General features: G+C 42.7%; 1 protein-coding gene across 4 annotated transcripts in view; it reads right to left on the bottom strand.

Annotated features, from left to right (window-relative positions):
* Window positions 1-7,418: 7,418 nt before the first annotated feature.
* The window catches only part of LDAF1 (lipid droplet assembly factor 1), a 244,229-nt gene continuing 232,023 nt past the window's right edge, over window positions 7,419-19,624 (bottom strand). For all 4 annotated transcript variants that reach the window (XM_068246863.1, XM_068246865.1, XM_068246866.1 and 1 more), the window contains one exon: window positions 7,419-9,742. In XM_068246863.1, coding sequence (XP_068102964.1) covers window positions 9,652-9,742 — 91 coding nt within the window. In that variant the 3' untranslated portion in view covers window positions 7,419-9,651. The remainder of the gene's footprint in view (window positions 9,743-19,624) is intronic.

Below are 19,624 nucleotides of genomic sequence, written 5' to 3'. Positions count from 1 at the left end.
CCCCCAAAAAAAACACTTGTAAAAAAAAAAATCAGCTTAAAAAAAATAAATAAATAGTTACCTTAGGGACTCAGCTTTTTTTATTCTATATTTTATGGGGGAAAATTAATTTTAATTTATTACATAGGGGCTTGTAATTATGGCCAGAACAAACAGAAAAATAACCACTTATATTTCAAAATAATATACTGTCGCCATACATTGTGGTAGGGACATAATCTAAACGGTTTAATTATCGGGACCACTGGGCAAATAAAACGTGTTTGTTTTATCCACAGGAGAATGTTTAACTTTAAAACTATAAAGGCTGAACACTGAGAAATAATGATTTTTTTTCTTTTTTTTTCTGTTTTTCTCATTAAAATGCATTTAGAATAAAAAAATTCTTAGCAAAATGTACTATCCACAGAAAGCCTAATTGGTGGCGAAAAAAACGAGGTATAGATCATTTTCTTGTGATAAGTAGTAATAAAGTTATTAGGGAATAAAAGGGAGGAGCGCTGACAACTGAAAATTGCTCTGGTCCGTTAGGATAAAAACCCTTGGGGGTGAACTGGTTAAACTCTGCCTTTCTGCTCGCGCGCGTGTAAGTCTGAATCTTGGTGGACTATCAGTCCCAGCCACACCAGTACTGTCATGCAATGTATCTAGTGCGGGGGCCGCCTCTGATGCGGATTCCGCCGTTCCCAATGCGGATTCCGCCGCACTGCCTATGCGGCATGCAGCGTTTTTTCCGCGTTGTGACGCCATGCTGGACGCGGAAACAGCCGCCTCACCTTGAGAGACGGCGGCATTTCCGCGTTTCCTTACAATTGCCCCTGTTTAACTCTCTAGTAAGGCCACATCTGGAATATACAAAAAAAGAAGGGGCGCTTTGAGCCTTCTATAAAGCACAGTGACCTCGTCTACTAGGCAGGTCTCACCTGATTCCAAAGTGGCTGGTACAGCGTACACAGCCTCGGTATGCCTGCGTCCCGCTTGGCCAAGCCGGGGACCGAGCTCTCAACGTGGAGGCGGATGTGACGTCACGTCCCAGACTCCTTCAGGATCGGTGGCTATGGCAACCAGAACGCTCGCCCACAGAGGCGGCGAGTAATATTCCTATCCGGGAAGAGCAGCTGTGGGTGGATCCCACGGCTGCGTAGGTAGTGAAGGTGCATCAAACTAAAATTGTACTGGCAAAGTACAAATTTATTAAGATTAAGTTTGTTCTTAATAAATTTGTACTTTGCCAGTACAATTTTAGTTTGATGCACCTTCACTACCTACGCAGCTGTGGGATCAACCCACAGCTGCTCTTCCCGGATAGGAATATTACTCGCCGCCTCTGTGGGCGAGCGTTCTGGTTGCCATAGCCACCGATCCTGAAGGAGTCTGGGACGCGACGTCACATCCACCTCCACGTTGAGAGCTCGGTCCCCGGCTTGGCCAAGCGGGACGCAGGCATACCGAGGCTGTGTACGCTGTACCAGCCACTTTGGAATCAGGTGAGACCTGCCTAGTAGACGAGGTCACTGTGCTTTATAGAAGGCTCAAAGCGCCCCTTCTTTTTATGTCTTTTGCAGAGGTTTTTCTGGGAGCAGCTGAGCGCATTTTGATAGGGGTCTGATCGCACCAGGGGGTGCTACCTACCACCCCATTTTTCTTGTTGGACATCTGGAATATGGAATTCAGTTCTGGGCACCACATTACAAAAAAGATATTGCAGTTTTAGAGCAGGTGCAGAGACGAGCAACAAAATTGATACGTTGGATGGAAGGTCTCACTTATCAAGAAAGGTTAGATAAACTGGGTTTATTTAGTCTAGAGAAAAGACGCCTTAGAGGGGATCTAATTAACATGTATAAATACATCAGAGGGCAATATAATAGTTGGCGGATGAGCTTTTTGTCCCTAGGCCTTCTCAAAGTACTAGAGGACATGATCTGCGCATGGAGAAAAAACGGTTTAGCCATTTATTTAGGAAAGGGTTCTTTACAGTAAGAGTGATTAAGATGTGGAATGCATTGCCACAAGAAGTCGTTATGGCAAACTCTATACCTGCATTTAAAGGGGACTTAGATGCTTTCCTTGCGTTGAAAGACATCCATGGCTACAATTACTTTCTAATGCCTAATGATGTTGATCCAGGGATTTTATCTGATTGCCATCTGGAGTCGGGAAGGAATTTTTCCCTTTAGGGGCTAATTGGACCATGCCTTGTAAGGGTTTTTTCGCCTTCCTCTGGATCAACAGGGATATGTGAGGGAGCAGGCTGGTGTTGTACTTTATACTGGTTGGACTCGATGGACGTATGTCTTTTTTCAACCAGAATCAGAATCAGAAAACTTTATTTCGGCAAGCATGACTGGGTCATGCCCGGAATTGTTTTTGGCACAATACATCTGGCTCAGAGAGAAGACATAGGTAGAGACATAGATAGATAGCAGCGAGCCATAGAGGCATCGGTTAGCGTGAGTTAGCATTACATTTCAATTCATTTTACTACACATTGCATTGCTCTATACAATTGAATTCCACTATACGTAGTATTGCATTTCCCTATACATCCTTAAGCATCACAGTCCCTAGTGTGACACCGAGATGGTTAGTCTGGAGGGTTGGTTGAACGATCCGCCATGGCACAGACCGCCCCGCAGCTTGTCGGGGCTTGCATTGATGGTAGTATGTGGAGGGCGTTGAGGAGGTTGACCGCTGAGGGGAAGAACGAGTTCCTGTGTCGCGTGGTCTTTGTGGAGATGGCCCGAAGCCTCTGGCCCAGTGGCAGCAGGCTGAAGTAGTGGTGGCCTGGGTGAGAGGGATCATTAGCAATCCTCTGAGCCCTGGATTTCAGTCTGTTGTTGTGTAGCAGGGCAAGAGAGGGGAGGGGGCACCCAACAATCCTCTCCGCTGACCTAATGACCCTCTGGAGTTTGTCCTTGTCATTGGCGGTGGCCCCAGCATACCAGACCAAGATGGAGGAGCAGAGGATTGACTCAATGGTGGCAGTGTAGAAGCTGGTTAGGATTTTTTGAGTCATGCCAAACTTTCTCAGCTGGCGGAGGAAGAAGAGTCTCTGCTGGGCTTTCCGTTGGGTGGCAGTGATGTTGGGCTTCCAGCTGAGATCACTAGAAATTATAGTACCCAGAAGCCGGGCACAAGGCACCCTGGCTACCTCGGTGTCGTCAATATGAATAGGGGGCGGGGGCGGGGCAGACTTCCTGAAGTCAATGATCAGCTCAACAGTTTTTGCAGTGTTAAGGACCAGCCTGTTCTCCTTGCTCCAAATGCAAATACTCTCCACCTGTTGGCGGTACTCCTGGTCGTTGTCCTTGGTGACAAGGCCAATGATGGTGGTGTCATCGGCAAACTTGATGACCTTTACAGAGTCCGCCTCCGATCTGCAGTTGTTTGTGTAGAGGGAGAACAGCAGTGGTGACAGGACGCAGCCTTGGGGAGCACCTGTGTTCGTGATTGCTGCTTGTGAGTGGATATCGCCCAGTCTGACAACTTGGGATCTGTTGGTGAGAAAGTCTGTGATCCACAGTTGTAGGCTTGGGTGGACTCCGAGTGCCGCAAGGTCCCGTTGCAGAATGCGTGGGCAGATGGTATTGAAGGCCGAACTGAAGTCCAGGAGGAGTATTCTAGCATACGTGTCCGGCCTGTCCAGGTGGTCATTGATGAGCTCCAAGCAGATATTGATCGCATCATCGGTGGACCTGTTTTCACTGTAGGCAAACTGGTAGGGGTCTAGGACGGTAGAAGTGGAGAGCTTGAGGTAGGCTAGGACTGCCCGCTCCATGGTTTTCATGATTACGGACGTCAGGGCTACGGGTCTAAAGTTGTTGAGATCGGAGACCCCTTGCTTCTTAGGGACAGGTATGATGGTAGACCTCTTAAAGCAAGTGGGGACTTTACCTTCCTCCAGGGACTTGGTGAAGATGGCGAAGAGGATGGGAGCAAGTTGTCGACAGCAGGTTTTCAGGCAGGCTGGGGACACTCCATCGGGGCCGGAGGCTTTCCTGGCATTAAGTGTTGATAAGAGGCGCAGGACCTCGGCTTCGCTCACCACCGAGGGAGAGGGCAGGTTGTTGTTTGTCGGGCACAGAGGTGGAGTAGCCGGGTTCCCCTCCGGTACTCCCTGGTTCTCGAACCTGCAGTAGAATCTGCTGAGTTCTTCTGCTAGTGTTGGGCTGGGTGGCGCCTGCTGGGGTTGTGGCTTGTAGTTAGTGGCGGCCTTCAGCCCCTTCCATACGGCACGTGGGTTGTTTGAGCACAGGTTGTGTTCCACTCTTTCAGCATACTCTTTTTTGGCAGCTCTCATCTCGCGATTAAGGTCGTTTCTTGCCCTTCTATAGTCCTCTCGGTTGCCGGACCTGTGCGCAGCCTCCTTGCAACTCCGCAGCTGCCGCAGCTTGTTGGTGAACCACGGCTTGTTGTTCGGGTACAGCTTGAAGGATTTTGCTGGTACACAAGAGTCCTCGCAGAAACTGATGTAAGAGGCAACGTTATCAGCCCATTCATCCAAGTTTGGCGCTTCCAGGGCCTTCCAATCGGTGCATTCAAAGCAGGCTTGTAGTTTCAGTTTTGCCTCGTTTGACCAGACCTTGATGGACTTAATGGTCGGTTTAGCCGATTCCAGGCGTCTCCTGTAGGTTGGGATAAGGTGGATGAGACAGTGGTCCATCCAAAATAACTATGTAACTATGTAACGAATTCAGTAAGGCTTTGTGAATTGAGCCCCATGTCGCTGTATCAATAAAAAGCAAAGCTAAAAGAGGAACTGTTGTGAAAATTAAGTAATAAAATTGTTTATTTTTACAATATTTATTTATACAGTGCTGTGAAAAACTATTTGCCCACTTCCTGATTTCTTGTTCCTTTGCCTGTTTGTCACACTTCAATGTTTCTGCTCATTAAAAACGTTAACTATTCAAACTAGTCAAAGATAACATAATTGAACACAAAATGCAGTTTTAAATGATAGTTTTTATGATTTAGTGAGAACAAAAAAACTCCAAATATACATGGCCCTGTGTGAAAAAGTGATTGCCCCCCTTGTTAAAATATAACTTAACTGTGGTTTATCACACCTGAGTTCAATTTCTCTAGTCACCCACAGGCCTCATTACTGCCACACCTGTTTCAATCAAGAAATCACTTAAATAGGAGCTATCTGACACAGAGAAGTAGACTAAAAGCACCTCAAAAGCTAGATATCATGCCAAGATCCAAAGACATTCAGGAACAAATGAGAACAAAAGTCATTAAGATCTATCAGTCTGGTAAAGTTTATAAAGCCATTTCTAAAGCTTTGGGACTCCAGTGAACCACAGTGAAAGCCATTAACCACAAATAGCAAAAACATGGAACAGTGATGAACCTTCCCAGGAGTAGCCGGCCGACCAAAATTACCCCAAGAGCGCAGAGAAAACTCATCCGAGAGGCCACAAAAGACCCCAGGACAACATCTAAAGAACTGCAGGCCTCACTTGCCTCAATTAAGGTCAGTGTTCATGACTCCACCATAAGAAAGAGACTGGGCAAAAATGGCCTGCATGGCAGATATCCAAGGCGCAAACCACTTTTAAGCAAAAAGAACATTAAGGCTCGTCTCAATTATGCTAAAAAACATCTCAATGATTGCCAAGACTTTTGGGAAAATACCTTGTGGACGGACGAGACAAAAGTTGAACTTTTTGGAAGGTGCTTGTCCCGTTACATCTGGCGTAGAAGTAACACAGCATTTCAGCAAAAGAACATCATACCAACAGTAAAATATGGTGGTGGTAGTGTGATGGTCTGGGGCTGTTTTGCTGCTTCAGGACCTGGAAGGGTTGCTGTGATAGATGGAACCATGAATTCTACGGTCTACCAAAAAAATCCTGAAGGAGAATGTCTGGCCATCTGTTCGTCAACTCAAGCTGAAGCGATCTTGGGTGCTGCAGCAGGACAATGACCCAAAACACACCAGCAAATCCACCTCTGAATGGCTGAAGAAAAACAAAATGAAGACTTTGGAGTGGCCTAGTCAAAGTCCTGACCTGAATCCTATTGAGATGTTGTGGCATGACCTTAAAAAGGCGGTTCATGCTAGAAAACCCTCAAATAAAGCTGAATTACAACACTTCTGCAAAGATGAGTGGGCCAAAATTCCTCCAGAGCGCTTTAAAAGACTCGTTGCAAGTTATCACAAATGCTTGATTGCAGTTATTGCTGGTAAGGGTGGCCCAACCAGTTCTTAGGTTCAGGGGGCAATTTCTTTTTCACACAGGGCCATGTAGGTTTTGAGGGTTTCTTTCTCACTAAATAATAAAAACCATCATTTAAAACTACATTTTGTGTTCAATTATGTTATCTTTGACTAATAGTTATTGGTTTTTGATGAGCAGAAACATTTAAGTGTGACAAACATGCAAAAGAATAAGAAATCAGGAAGGGGGCAAATAGTTTTTCACATCACTGTAGATTATTTAGTGAGTGTTTTCCCACTGTAAAATCTTCCCTCTCCCTGATTTACATTCGGAAATGTATCACTGGTGGTGACATCTTTAGTTCTGCCAGTTGATCTATACAAAATGTTCATTACTGAAAGTTCTATGCACAAAGGGAGATATTGTTTTCTTGGCAGTTGGAAAAAGCCATTATTTCTCACAATGCAACGACATTCACTGACAGAAAACTGTCAGGACCATGGCCATGACATCACACTGTGGGAGGGGATTTCATCAAATATCAGCCCCACAGACCCTCCCTTATGATCTATTCAAGAAAAGGTAAATATTTCCTGTGGGAAAAGGGGAATCAGCTACTGATTGGGATTCAATCCTGGGTTAAAATTCCTCTTAAAGAACAGCAAAATGCTCAATTGCTAATACAAGCTTCTCTTTGTTGAGTAGTATGGCAGTCCAAGTGCTCTCAATTGAGCCATTCATACCAGAGTTCCCCAACCATGTCCTCAAGGCCCACCAACAGTACATGTTTTGCGGAGAACCACAGGTGGGGTAATAAGTGTCTCAGCAGAGCTGGCTAACTACCTCTGTGGATTGCCCCAAAACATGCACTGTTGGGCCCTGAGGACAGGGTTGTGGAACACTGATTTATACTGTATAATAAATAAGAGTTTCTTGTTACCATGGTAGTGAAACATGATATAAAAGATATGTCATGGGGTTGTTATTTCTCATAAATGATATGTATTTAATTTAGAAGCACTGGGAAGCTACCATACTTGGTACCAGTTGTCAACTGTTTTCGGTGCATTTCAGTAAAAGAGGATGGAGCATTTATAAAATTACTCCTTTTACATTTCTGGGTACCAGAGATCTGTACGGATTATTGTACTGGATTACTGAAGACATACTTAAAAGAAAAATAATTTCACATATAAGGAATATATGACAAAATATAACTGAATAGATTTTATTGAATGAGCAAGGCAATGAAAGTAATATTTATGCATAAGTAATAAGCTCAGCTCTGCATATTATTAAAAGACATTCTTACTTTACAAAAGCAGTCCCACACAGAAAACATATTTTACAAAAATGTACACAGCACCGCAGAAGATGATGGTACTATATACATTAATGATAGTATTAACTTTGAACAACACTGTTCATAGTGAAGGTAACCCACATCTAAGGACACCAAGTGTAGTATTAACATGGTGCACGTACAACTATGTACAGATACAATTGGTGGTAAATTTACAGTAAAATAGATCAGAAAATAGAAAATAAGACCAATATATGGAAGATTTATAATGTGCAGGTGCGTAATAGAGCTATAAGCACCAACATTTAAATATAAATACTAAAACAATCTATAATGTAAACATGATCTTGTAACAGTCCTTAAACCAGAGAAATATGGTTTCCCTTACACAAACATTATTTAAAGATGTATTTCCAGTCCTACAGGAGAAAGCATGGACACGTCTTTAAAGTATTTGATAAGGAGATGGGTTGGAAGACACCTATTTTGTAGTTATAATCATGTGATTACCGGTACATGTCATGTTTGCTTCCCGTGGAGAATAAAAAAAAAAGTGACATGATCAAGACTAGCCCATCAGCATTTTTCAAATTGATCACATAGCCCAATCATTCATGTGCATCTCTATGATTTCTTCTATAGGAGAAATTATGTATGCAATATTAATCATCTCTAATATTAAACACCCATTCTGCTCCTCCTGTCATTCAGATGTTTTCTTTGGAAAGAGTTTTATTGAGTGTGCAGCATAATATGAATGTGTACGGAGCAACTGGAAGCATTCAAAGCTCACCCTAGACATTCATTGCTCGCTAATTTTGGCATTCGTATATGTAAAGTCGTATTTTGGCATTTGTATGTGGCATTTGTGTGTGCAAGAATAAGACAACAGAAATGACAGTAAGAGTCTTAAATAAGGCATTACAATAAACAGTGCAGCTTTGTAAGACAAAGTAACCAATATAAATCTATGTTCTAAGTCAATGAGCTATTACATATTGCCTGTAAAATGGAGTGTGGGGATTTTCCACAATCAGTCAACACTAGAATCTGTTCTTCACATATATAGGTAAAGAAGTAACTTTCAAATTTATGAAGAAAAAAAAAAACAACCCAACAAAAAACACAGAATTGGATGGAACATTTTTGAAAGCATGTGAAAATTATACTAGTACCTTCGTAAGATTTTATACTTTCAAGTTATGTATGTTATGTATTTCAAGTTGGGTATGTCAGGAATATGTGTACTCCAGCATGGTGAAAAGTATATACAAACAACTAGACCAACATAGGCAATAAAAGCTGATAAAGAATAAAAATCACAGTTTAGTTTCATTGAAAACTGCATGTAAATGCAATGATCAGTACATTCATTCAATATGATGTGTCAAAAAGTAAGTGAAAGTGATGTGAGTTGAGGTCCTCAACCATTATTAGTAACGGTCAATCCCAAGTTTACAGAAAATGTTGACATTTGTGTAAGTAAAATCTGTATTCCTTATCTCTAGAGTTAGAAAAAAAAATAGTTTTCACTTAAAGTAACTTTCTAATCTTTCATCAATTTCTCACTTCCTGTGTGACATTTGCTATAGGCTCACTGTAAAGTGTGTCTGGAATCAAAAGACCCTTATGTATAGGAATTTCTGGCACCCTGCTTAAATACAGTATTTCAAGGTTTAGGGGAATGTGGGGTAAAGTAAAGTTACTGGTTAGAGTTTCCTACAATCAGATTAAGCATAGTTCTCAGGTAGAAAGATTTACGGTACATTGAAAAGGGAGGGGGAGGCAGGGTTTGGAGACAACTGCAAAAAGCTGTAATCTGTTACTGAAGCATTGTAGAAAAGCTTATCACGTCTATTGAAGAACATATTGTTTCGTCAAAAAAATAACATCAAAACAATAAAGGTAACTAACATTCTACTTGCTGGCTGAGTCCTGAAAAAAACCCATAACAAACATTTCTGCTTGTGTTGAAGTCAAAAGCATTCCTATGTCTGGTCTGGTGCCAGAAACAGCTGGCGCTATATAAATTAATATTAATAATTTCTTCCATAGTTCTCAATTGAGAAAGAGGGGCGTGAGCTTGGTGGAGAACACATGGGCAATGGAATAAAGTTTAGTTCTCTCATCTGTCATGTTAGTCATCTAGTTCTATTCCATATAGCCGTATTTCTCCTAGTCTGCATGAGATTCCTCCTTCATTGCTTTTCCAGCAGATTGTACTTCACCACTTTGAGGCCAGCACCGAGACTCTGACTTTGATAACCTGAATTAGTGGACATAAAGGACAATGTTTTAGCAAATCCTGGGGAAGACTATACACTCTCAAAACAATTTAACTTATAAGTTTGTGTATGCACATTTTTTATAAAAACTGAAATTAAAATTAAGCTCCAAGTTCTCAAATAAAAAAAAAAAATAGGTATACCTTAAAGGACAGCCTCTGTGAAAATGTTTAATCTTTTACAAAATACAAAAAAATAGAATGAGGGTTTAAAGGCTCGTACAACATATACAGTGGGTTGCACAAGTATTCGGCCCCCTTGAAGTTTTCCACATTTTGCCATATTACTGCCACAAACATGAATCAATTTTATTGGAATTCCACATGAAAGACCAACACAAAGTGGTGTACACGTGAGAAGTGGGTCACAAATCATACATGATTCCAAATTTTTTTTACAAATAATTAACTGCAAAGTGGTGTGTGCATAATTATTCGGCCCCCTTTGATTTGAGTGCAGTCAGTTGCCTATAGACATTGCCTGATGAGTGCTAATGACTAAATAGAGTGCACCTGTGTGTAATCTAATGTCAGTACAAATACAGCTGCTCTGTGAGGCCTCAGAGGTTGTCTAAGAGAATATTGGGAGCAACAATACCGTGAAGTCCAAAGAACACACAAGACAGGTCAGGGATCACGTTATTGAGAAATTTAAAGCAGGCTTAGGCTACAAAAAGATTTTCAAAGCCTTGAACATCCCATGGAGCACTGTTCAAGCGCTCATTCATAAATGGAAGGAGTATGGCACAACTGTAAACCTACCAAGACAAGGCCATTCACCTAAACTCACAGGCCGAACAAGGAGAGCGCTGATCAGAAATGCAGTCAAGAGGCCCATGGTGACTCTGGACGAGCTGCAGAGATCTACAGCTCAGGTGGGAAACTCTGTCCATAGGACAACTATTAGTCATGCACTGTACAAAGTTGACCTTTATAGAAGAGTAGCAAGAAGAAAGGCATTGTTAACAGAAAGCATAAGAAGTCCCGTTTGCAGTTTGCCACAAGCCATGTGGGGGACACAGCAACCATGTGAAAAAAGGTGCTCTGGTCAGATGAGACCAAAATGGAACTTTTTGGCCAAAATGCAAAACGCTATGAGTGGCGGAAAACTAACACTGCACATCACTCTGAACACACCATCCACACTGTCAAATATGGTGGTGGCAGCATCATGCTCGGGGGGTGCATCTCTTCAGCAGGGACAGGGAAGCTGGTCAGAGTTGATGGGAAGATGGATGGAGCCAAATACAGGGCAAACTTGGAAGAGAACCTCTTGGAGACTGCAAAAGACTTGAGATTGGGGCGGAGGTTGACCTTCCAGCAGGACAATGACCCTAAACATAAAGCCAGGGCAACAATGGCATGGTTTAAAACAAAACATGTATATGTGTTAGAATGGCCCAGTCAAAGTCCAGATCTAAATCCAATCGAGAATCTTGTGGCCAGATCTGAAAACTGCTGTTCACAAATGCTGTCTATCTAATCTGACTGAGCTGGAGCTGTTTTGCAAAGAAGAATGGGGAAGGATTTCAGTCTCTAGATGTGCAAAGCTGGTAGATACATACCCTAAAAGACTGGCAGCTGTAATTGCAGCAAAAGGTGGTTCTACAAACTATTGACTCAGGGGGCCGAATAATTACGCACACCCCACTTTGCAGTTATTGATTTGTAAAAAAACGTTTGGAATCATGTACGAGTTTTGTTCCACTTCTCATGTGTACACCACTTTGTATTGGTCTTTCACGTGGAATTCCAATAAAATTGATGCATGTTTGTGGCAGTAATGTGACAAAACGTGGAAAACTTCAAGGGGGCCGAATACTTTTGCAAGCCACTGTAGGTATGTGATCATAAAACCTAGCTTTTAATTACAATTTCCGTGTACAGGTTGATACAACAATAAAAGTCCACAAGTCATGTATTCTTGGTGTATGTGGCCTAATGCCTGTTTCGCGGCTTTTACAACTAGCCGCTTCTTCAGAGGCAGAGCATTACAATTCAGAGTTGCGACCAATGGTAATTAGAAGAAAGCAGGTAGTATACAGTGCTGTACCATCATATAGTTATGATGCTCCAGGTAAACACATCCATCATAAGTCAAGCCATAGAACTGAGTCAACACAGCAGGAGACCCAGTAAAATGATTGCACCACGGCTGATGAAAGTAAATAGCGTAACCAGAAGGGGCAATACCTCACTAGCAGATCAGTGATATTAACCACTTGATCCTATCTGGACGGATATATCTGTCCAGATAGACTGTGCTGCTCCTGCAGCGTGGTGCGCGCGATCGGGCGCGCTCCCGCGCACGATCCCGCCGCCTGCCGCTAGCCCCCCGATCAGTGAATAGGAATATAAGCAGAGAGTGCGGTATTTCTGCCCGAAAAAAAATGTACAACCTCCTAATAGTTCCTGGCAGCGTGATCGTACGCTACAGGAAGTTTTTGACTGTGGCCATCTTGTGGCCAAATAGTAAACTGCACCCACATACATTTTTTAAATAAAGAATTAAATTATGTTACATCTAAAAATAGCTGTTTACCTCCCAAACTAAAATCACGCACATACATTTTTTTATTAAAAAATAAATAAAAAAATTACAATAAAAAAAACAAAAACAAAATGACATAAATAGTTACCTAAGGGTCTAAACTTTTTAAATATTAATGTTAAAAGAGCATCTTATTCATTTTTTTTTAAATTATAAGCTTGTAAATAGTGATGAACGCAAATTGCTGATTGCTGACCAGCCACAAACAATACCACGGGAACGTTGAGCAGCACAAGCCCCCTGCGACGCCTGCTGTGGTTGTTCCTCTGCCGCCGCCGCCTCCTCCTCCAAAGAAACACCTTCCTCATCATCAGAGTCTGACTCCTCTTCCCCACATGACTCTTCCTCCTCCTCCCCCCTCTGTGCTGCCGCAGGTGTTGAGGAAACATCTGGTTCTGATGAGAATTGATCCCACAACGTTTCCTCCTGTGGGTACTCAGGCCTTATATACTTAACCAAGAACAACAAATTTAGAGGTTTAGAAAATTATAAATCTTATTTAAACAACACCAAATTGGTGTTTTAGCTAATTAACGCGGAAAGTTTGAAGCTGCCCCTTGATGTCATGGTGACAAGATCAAGCCATTTGTATTGGCGGGTTGTTCATATGGTGAGCACTCGTAACCTGGACACTACCTGTACTTACAAAGTGAGCAGTTTAAAAATACTGGCAGGCATAAAAAAAAAAGCACCAACTGCTGTTTTCTATAACTAGGCAGGATTACTTAACCACTTTATCCACAAGTCAGTAGATATACGTCCTCTGTGACTTCATCTAAGCCACAAGTCAGTAGATATACGTCTTGTAGCATAAGCAGTGCTGTGTAGGATTGGGCTTGCTCCTGTGCACATTTCTGGCACTATCTGATGCAGCACTAATTGGTGAATGGGAATATAGGTTTCCTGAGCTAATGAGATTGATTTTTAATATTAAAAATATTTTTATTTTCTCATTTCATAGTGAAAAATACACTCTGTAGCATTATTTCAGAATCAAATATCTTCACCATAAATTGTGACCGGAACAAAATCTAAGTTTTGTGATAAGCAGTAAGAATAGCCAAACAAAATTTGTGTTTATCTACAGTCACACTTTTTATTTTTAAACTGGAATTGGTAAAAATGAGAAATAAATGTTTTTTCAATTATTTTCACATTAAAATGCATAGAAAACTAAATTGTTTGAGGGGAAAAAATGGCATACAATGAAAGCCTAGTTTGTCTTGAAAAAAAGAATATATATTTCATTTCTGTGTAGTAAGTAGGGATAAAGTTATTTCTGATTAAATAAGGACATAGCTAAACTGTCAAAACTGCTCTGGTCCATAAGTGGGAAAAAAAGGTCTGGATGCGAAGTGGTTAAAGAGAACCTGAGCTGAAAATAAAAAGTCAAAGTCACCATACACAGGTCATACTTACCTCCTGTGTAGTCTACTACTCAATCTCTTTCTCCTCTCCTGTATCCCATTTGTCCACTGTGATTAATGGATTGCTCCGTCCTCCATTTTAAAAATAGCTATTACCCCATAACAGCTTCCTGGTCAGCACACTGTTAAACGGTTATATCACCCACTTGAGCCATAGGGACACATGGACATTACCTTGCACATTCAGTTGTAACTGACAGCTGCTGATATATAACGGGCGGCAACTGGTATATTTTAGTTCTGACAAAATCTTGTCAGAACTGGAAAGAATCACTGCAAGAAGAAAATGGTGAGCTTCTGAGAGGAACTGACAGTGAGGCTAGTATGCAATATTTATTTGCAACTACGTCAAGCATTTATTTTAAATAATTTTCCTCGCTTCAGGTTCCCTTTAAGATTCTGGGCGTACAAAGAGGGGGTTCTAAAGATGATGTATTGTTGCGGAAAGAGGCCCACCTAATTTATCTAACTAATGTGCTGGGTAATTTGGGCTTTAACGATAGGAATGAAATTTCAGCCTTTTGGAAATGATAATGTGTATGGTTTTATTCTCTCTGTATTTGTAAGAGATTTCACACACACTCTGCTAGGGAGAGTTAGGCTCTTGTATATTACTCCCTCCTACACTCCACCCTCCTACCCATTCCCTCCTCCCTCATACTGGAGGGAGGAGGTTCTCATCTGCCAGGGAATTATAGTATTTCAAAAGCCAGCTTACATACCGTGGCTGGGAATTGAACCCAGGTCTCACTTTGTGGTGGACAAGTACCTAAACTGCTGTACCACCAACACTACTAACTGAAGCTAGCCTAGCATGTACCATTTCTGCTCAATCCAAGAGAAACATTAGGTTGCTTAACCCCCCTGGCGGTATGAAAAATTCCGCCAGGGGGCAGCGCAGCAGTTTTTTTAATTTATTTTATTTTTAAAATCATGTAGCGAGCCCAGGGCTCGCTACATGATAGCCGCTGCTCAGCGGCATCCCCCCGCCCGCTTCAATCGCCTTCGGCGATCTCCGATCAGGAAATCCCGTTCAAAGAACGGGATTTCCTGGAGGGCTTCCCCCGTCACCATGGCGACGGGGCGGGATGACATCAGCGACGTCGGGACATCATTGGGAGTCCCGATCCACCCCTCGGCGCTGCCTGGCACTGATTGGCCAGGCAGCGCACGGGGTCTGGGGGGGGGGGGTGCGCCGCAACAGATAGCGGGGATCGGGCGCGGGCCGGAGGCAATCAGTGTGCTGGCGCAGATAGCAAAGTGCTAGCTGCGTCTAGCAAAAAAAAATTTATGTAAATTGGCCCAGCAGGGCATGAGCGGCACCCTCCGGCGGCTTACCCAGTGTCCAGCACGGGGTTACCGCTAAGGAGGATAAAAGGGAACCTTAACTGAGAGTGATATGGATGTTTCCTGTTGAACACTACCAGTTGCCTGGCAGTCCAGCTGATCTTTGTGGCTGCAATAGTGGCTGAATCACACCCTGAAACAAGCATGCAGCTAATCCAGTCTGACTTCAGTCAGAGCACCTGATCTGCATGCTTGTTCAGGGGCTGTGGCTAAAAGTATTAGAGACACAGGATCAGCAGGCGATTCAGGCAACTGGTATTATTTTAAAAGGAAAAGTCCATATCCTTCTCAGTTTAGGTTCCCTTTAAGGATTTGGAGCTTAAAAGCTAACTCACATTGGTTGGGAATTGAACCCAGGTCTCACTGTGTGGTGGGCAAGTACCTTAACTGCTGTACCACCAACACTACTAACTGAAGCTAGCCTAGCATGTACCATTTCTGCTCAATCCAAGAGAAAAATTAGACAAGACAAATAACATTTATATCACGCTTTTCTCCTGGGGGACTCAAAGCACCAGAGCTGCAGCCACTAGGGCACACTCTATAGGCAGTAGCAGTGTTAGGAAGACTTGCCTAAGGTCTCCTACTGAATAGGTGCTGGCTTACTGAACAGACAGAGCCGAGATTCGAACCCTGGTCTCCTGTGTCAGAGGCAGAGCCCTTAACCATTACACCATCCAGCCACTGCTTAAGGATTTGTAGCCAGGCATGGCCTTGCCTTTTGTGTTCATTCGCCTCCCCATTGAAGTCTATTGTGGTTCGCGAACCGAACCTTTCGCGGAGGTTTGCGAACCAAAAATCGGAGGTTCGCGACATCACTAGTGATATCCCTTACCTGAAGGGTTAATGGCTAAGCATTGCCTTTAGAGTAAAGTTCCCTCCCCTTTACCAGCTATATAGGTGGGTGTGGATAAGAAGCGGTAGGCCTGGATGTCTTGAGGAGGCGTGGTTTACACGTGAAACAGCTGTCGACACAGGCAGCCTTTTAAACCTGTTGTTGTATTTCATTGTGCTTTAATAAAGTGTCCATTGTACCATGTCCTGGAATCCTACTACCTTTATTTGCCATTGTTATCTATAAAAACATTCACTAACAGTGTGATAGGTTAAAGTGTGTGTGTGTGTGTGTGTGTGTGTGTGTGTCACACAGAGGGAGATACTGCTTGCCTTGCAGTTAGAAAAAGCTGTTATTTTCCACAATGCAACAAAGCTCACAGACAAGAGCCTGACATCACACTGTGGGATGTCACTGCAATATCATCACACTGCGGGATTTCACCACAATATCAGCCACAAATCTAGCGATAATGCACCCCCTCTATCCAGCTACCATTGACAGGCAGCAGTATAAAAATTCTCTCAAAATTAATTCAATTCAATGATAACACCCACATGTGTCCCAACAAAAGACCATGCCCATGACAGGTTTTTCAAACTAAGGCCCCTTTTGACCCACCTCAAAATGCAGAGCGATATATACCCCAGAGTGAGACATTGCTGTTGAGTCTCTAGTATCATTTCATGAGAGACTCAAGCTAAAGCAGTATATCCCATCCAAACGGGGGCAAGGTATGGAGTTAAGCTTTATAAGATAATCAAAAGTGGCACTGGCTACATGTACGCCTTCATAATATATAAAGGCAAAGACAGCATTTTACAGCCAGCTGGGTGCCCACATTATACAAATAGTTGTGGAGCTGATAAACCCACTTCTCCATGAAGGCTACCATCTGCATGTGGACAATTTCTTTTCAAGGATACCGTTATTAAAATATCTATACTCAGCCCCGACTGCTGATTGTGGGACCATGAGGGCAAACCGTTGAGGCCTCCCATGACAGGCGGTGAACAAAAAATTGAATAGAGGAGAGTCATACGGCCTCAGATGTGACAAGCTCCTTGCACTCAAATACAATAAGAGGAAGGTGATCTTAATACCGATCCACACTGAGGCCACAGTCCCTGTTGTCACATCAAAAAGAGAGCAGACTACAAAAAAGCCAGAGGCAATAGCGGACTATAATAAGAAGATGAGAGCAGTGGACTTAGCAGATCAGATGCTGGCTCCTTATTTGCTTAAAGAGAACCTGAGATATCACATATTAGTGAATACATACTTACCTGGGGCTTCCTCCAGCCGCATGAGGATCGTAGGCTCCCTTCGCTGTCCTTCCCAGCCACTCAGTTGTCCCAGGATTGCCTCAGGTATTTTCTTCAGCTGTGGTGTTCAGTGCCTGCCCTGTTGTGCAGGGCTGTGGAGTCTATACAAAAATCATCCGACTCCGACTTCTCAGTTTATGAAACCACTGACTCCGACTCCAGGTACTCAAAATTGCTCTGACTCCTTGGTCTAATTTTTACAAAGGCTATGGATTTGGTTAAAAAATCATCCAAATCCGACTCCTCAGTTTATTGAAACCACAAACTCAGACTCCAGGTACCCAAAATTGCTCTGATTACTCGACTCCGACTCCACAGCCCGGTTGTTGTGCTCTCATGGCTGGGATTGTTCTGTGCACCACAACTGGCCATGACTTTAGAAAATACCCGAGGCAATCCTGGGACAACGGAGTGGCCGGGGAGGACAGCAAGGGAGCGCACGATTCTCATGGGGCTGGAGGAAATCCCAGGTAAGTATATATTAGGCACAGTATACCATTCTCATGCACACTTTAAGAGAAACAGGAGGATGTGAGATAAAAAGATGGTGTTTTTCCTCTTCCAAAAGGCAATGCACAACGCATTTGTTATTTACAAAAAATCAGGCCAACAAGACACCTACTTGCAGTTCCAGGAGGAAGTCTTCAAGCCCCTCACTTTTAATCCTGCTCAAACTGCACAATAAATGGATCCAATTCATTTTGAAAACACAATTTGGTTAAGTAAATGCCATTTTCCTGCCCTAACCTACCCCCAAATGAAGAGAAAATGCAGAGTATGTGCCAAACACAAGAGGAAGAAGGACTTTTGTCCAAAATGTCCCTCAAAGCCGGCACTGTGAATTAGCGAGCGATTTGAGGAAACCACACTCTCATCAATTACTAGATTTTTTTTCCTGTCTATTTTCATATCCCCGTGTGCAGCACGGTGGCATAGAGGTAAGCGCTCTCACTTTGTAGCAATGGGTTCCAGGGTCAAATTCCAGCCAGGACACTATCTGCATGGAGTTTGTATGTTCTAACCATGTCTGCGTGTGTTTCCTCCGGGCAATACAGTTTCCTCCCACATTGTAAAAACAAACAGATAAGTTAATTGGCTTCCGCCCAAATTGGCCTTAGACTACGATACATAACTACACAATGCATACATATACATGTGAGTATGGTAGGGATTAGATTGTGTGCCCCTCTGAGGGACAGTTAAGTAACAAGACCTTATACTCTATACAGAAAATAACCCGGACATATTTTACTGGCCTTTTCCTCTTTCCTATATATTCATGTCACTTACTGTCCCTGAAAGGAGCTCAAATTTGGTCTACCACTATGCATTTTTGGGTGTTGGAGGAAAGCAGATGCCTGGAGTAATCCCAAGGACACACAAAAGCTTCAAACTTTAACTTTGGATTCTAGTGCAAGGCGAGAGTTTTTGGTTAACAGTCTGCTGTCTGATCAAAAAGCTATCTGATTATGCATATGGGGTATCATTTTAACCCGTGAGAGGCTTATGTTGTGTGAATTCTTTTTTTAGTGAAACTGAATCAAAAGCAATAAAATTGTCGTTTTTGTACACTTTTTACCAAAAACTTGTAAACCGCCCCCCCTCCCAAAGTGGCATAATTTTAAAAAGAATACTAAATAATTACCATAGGGATGCACATTTTTAAATATACATGTCATGAGGAGAGGATATACTACACTTTTTTTTTTTTTTTTTTTTGCAAATAAGGGCTTGTAAATTATTGATAAAGTATAATGAGAAAACAAAAAACACCATAGTTTATTTTAAAACTATTTGGAGTAGAATTGGAGAAATAGTGTAGTTTTTCATTTTTCTCCCCATTTCCATTTACAATGCAAAATAAAGTAATTACTGAAATGAAGCATCACCCCCAAAAAGCCTAATTTGTGATGAAAAAAAACAAGATATAGATAATTTAGGTTTGATAAGCAGTGATAAAGTTATGGCAAAATAAATAGAAAAAAAAGGTGAAAATGGCTCTTGGAAGTAAGGATGAAGTTGCCTGTGGGATTAAAGGAACAATATCAAGCAAAGTGTTTTAACCACTTCCGGATTCTCGGAGCGTATATACACGCCCCTGAATCCTGAAGTGTATACCATGGAAACGGCCGCTCGTACGAGCGGCCGTTCCATGTCAGCTCACGGAGGGTGTCTCCGTGAACACCCTGCGAGCCGATCGGCGGCTCGCAGGGTAAATGTAAACACACGGGGAAGACCTTCCCCGGTGTTTACATGTATACGGCGCTGCTGCGCAGCAGCGCCGTAGAGGAGATCGGCGATCCCCGGCCTCTGATTGGCCGGGGATCACCGTCATCTGATAGGCTAAAGCCTATCCCATCAGGCGCAGGACGGAAATCC

Source organism: Hyperolius riggenbachi, chromosome 7, assembly GCF_040937935.1.
Source record: "Hyperolius riggenbachi isolate aHypRig1 chromosome 7, aHypRig1.pri, whole genome shotgun sequence".
Lineage (NCBI taxonomy): Eukaryota > Metazoa > Chordata > Amphibia > Anura > Hyperoliidae > Hyperolius > Hyperolius riggenbachi.
This window is presented reverse-complemented; position numbering and strand designations above follow the sequence as displayed.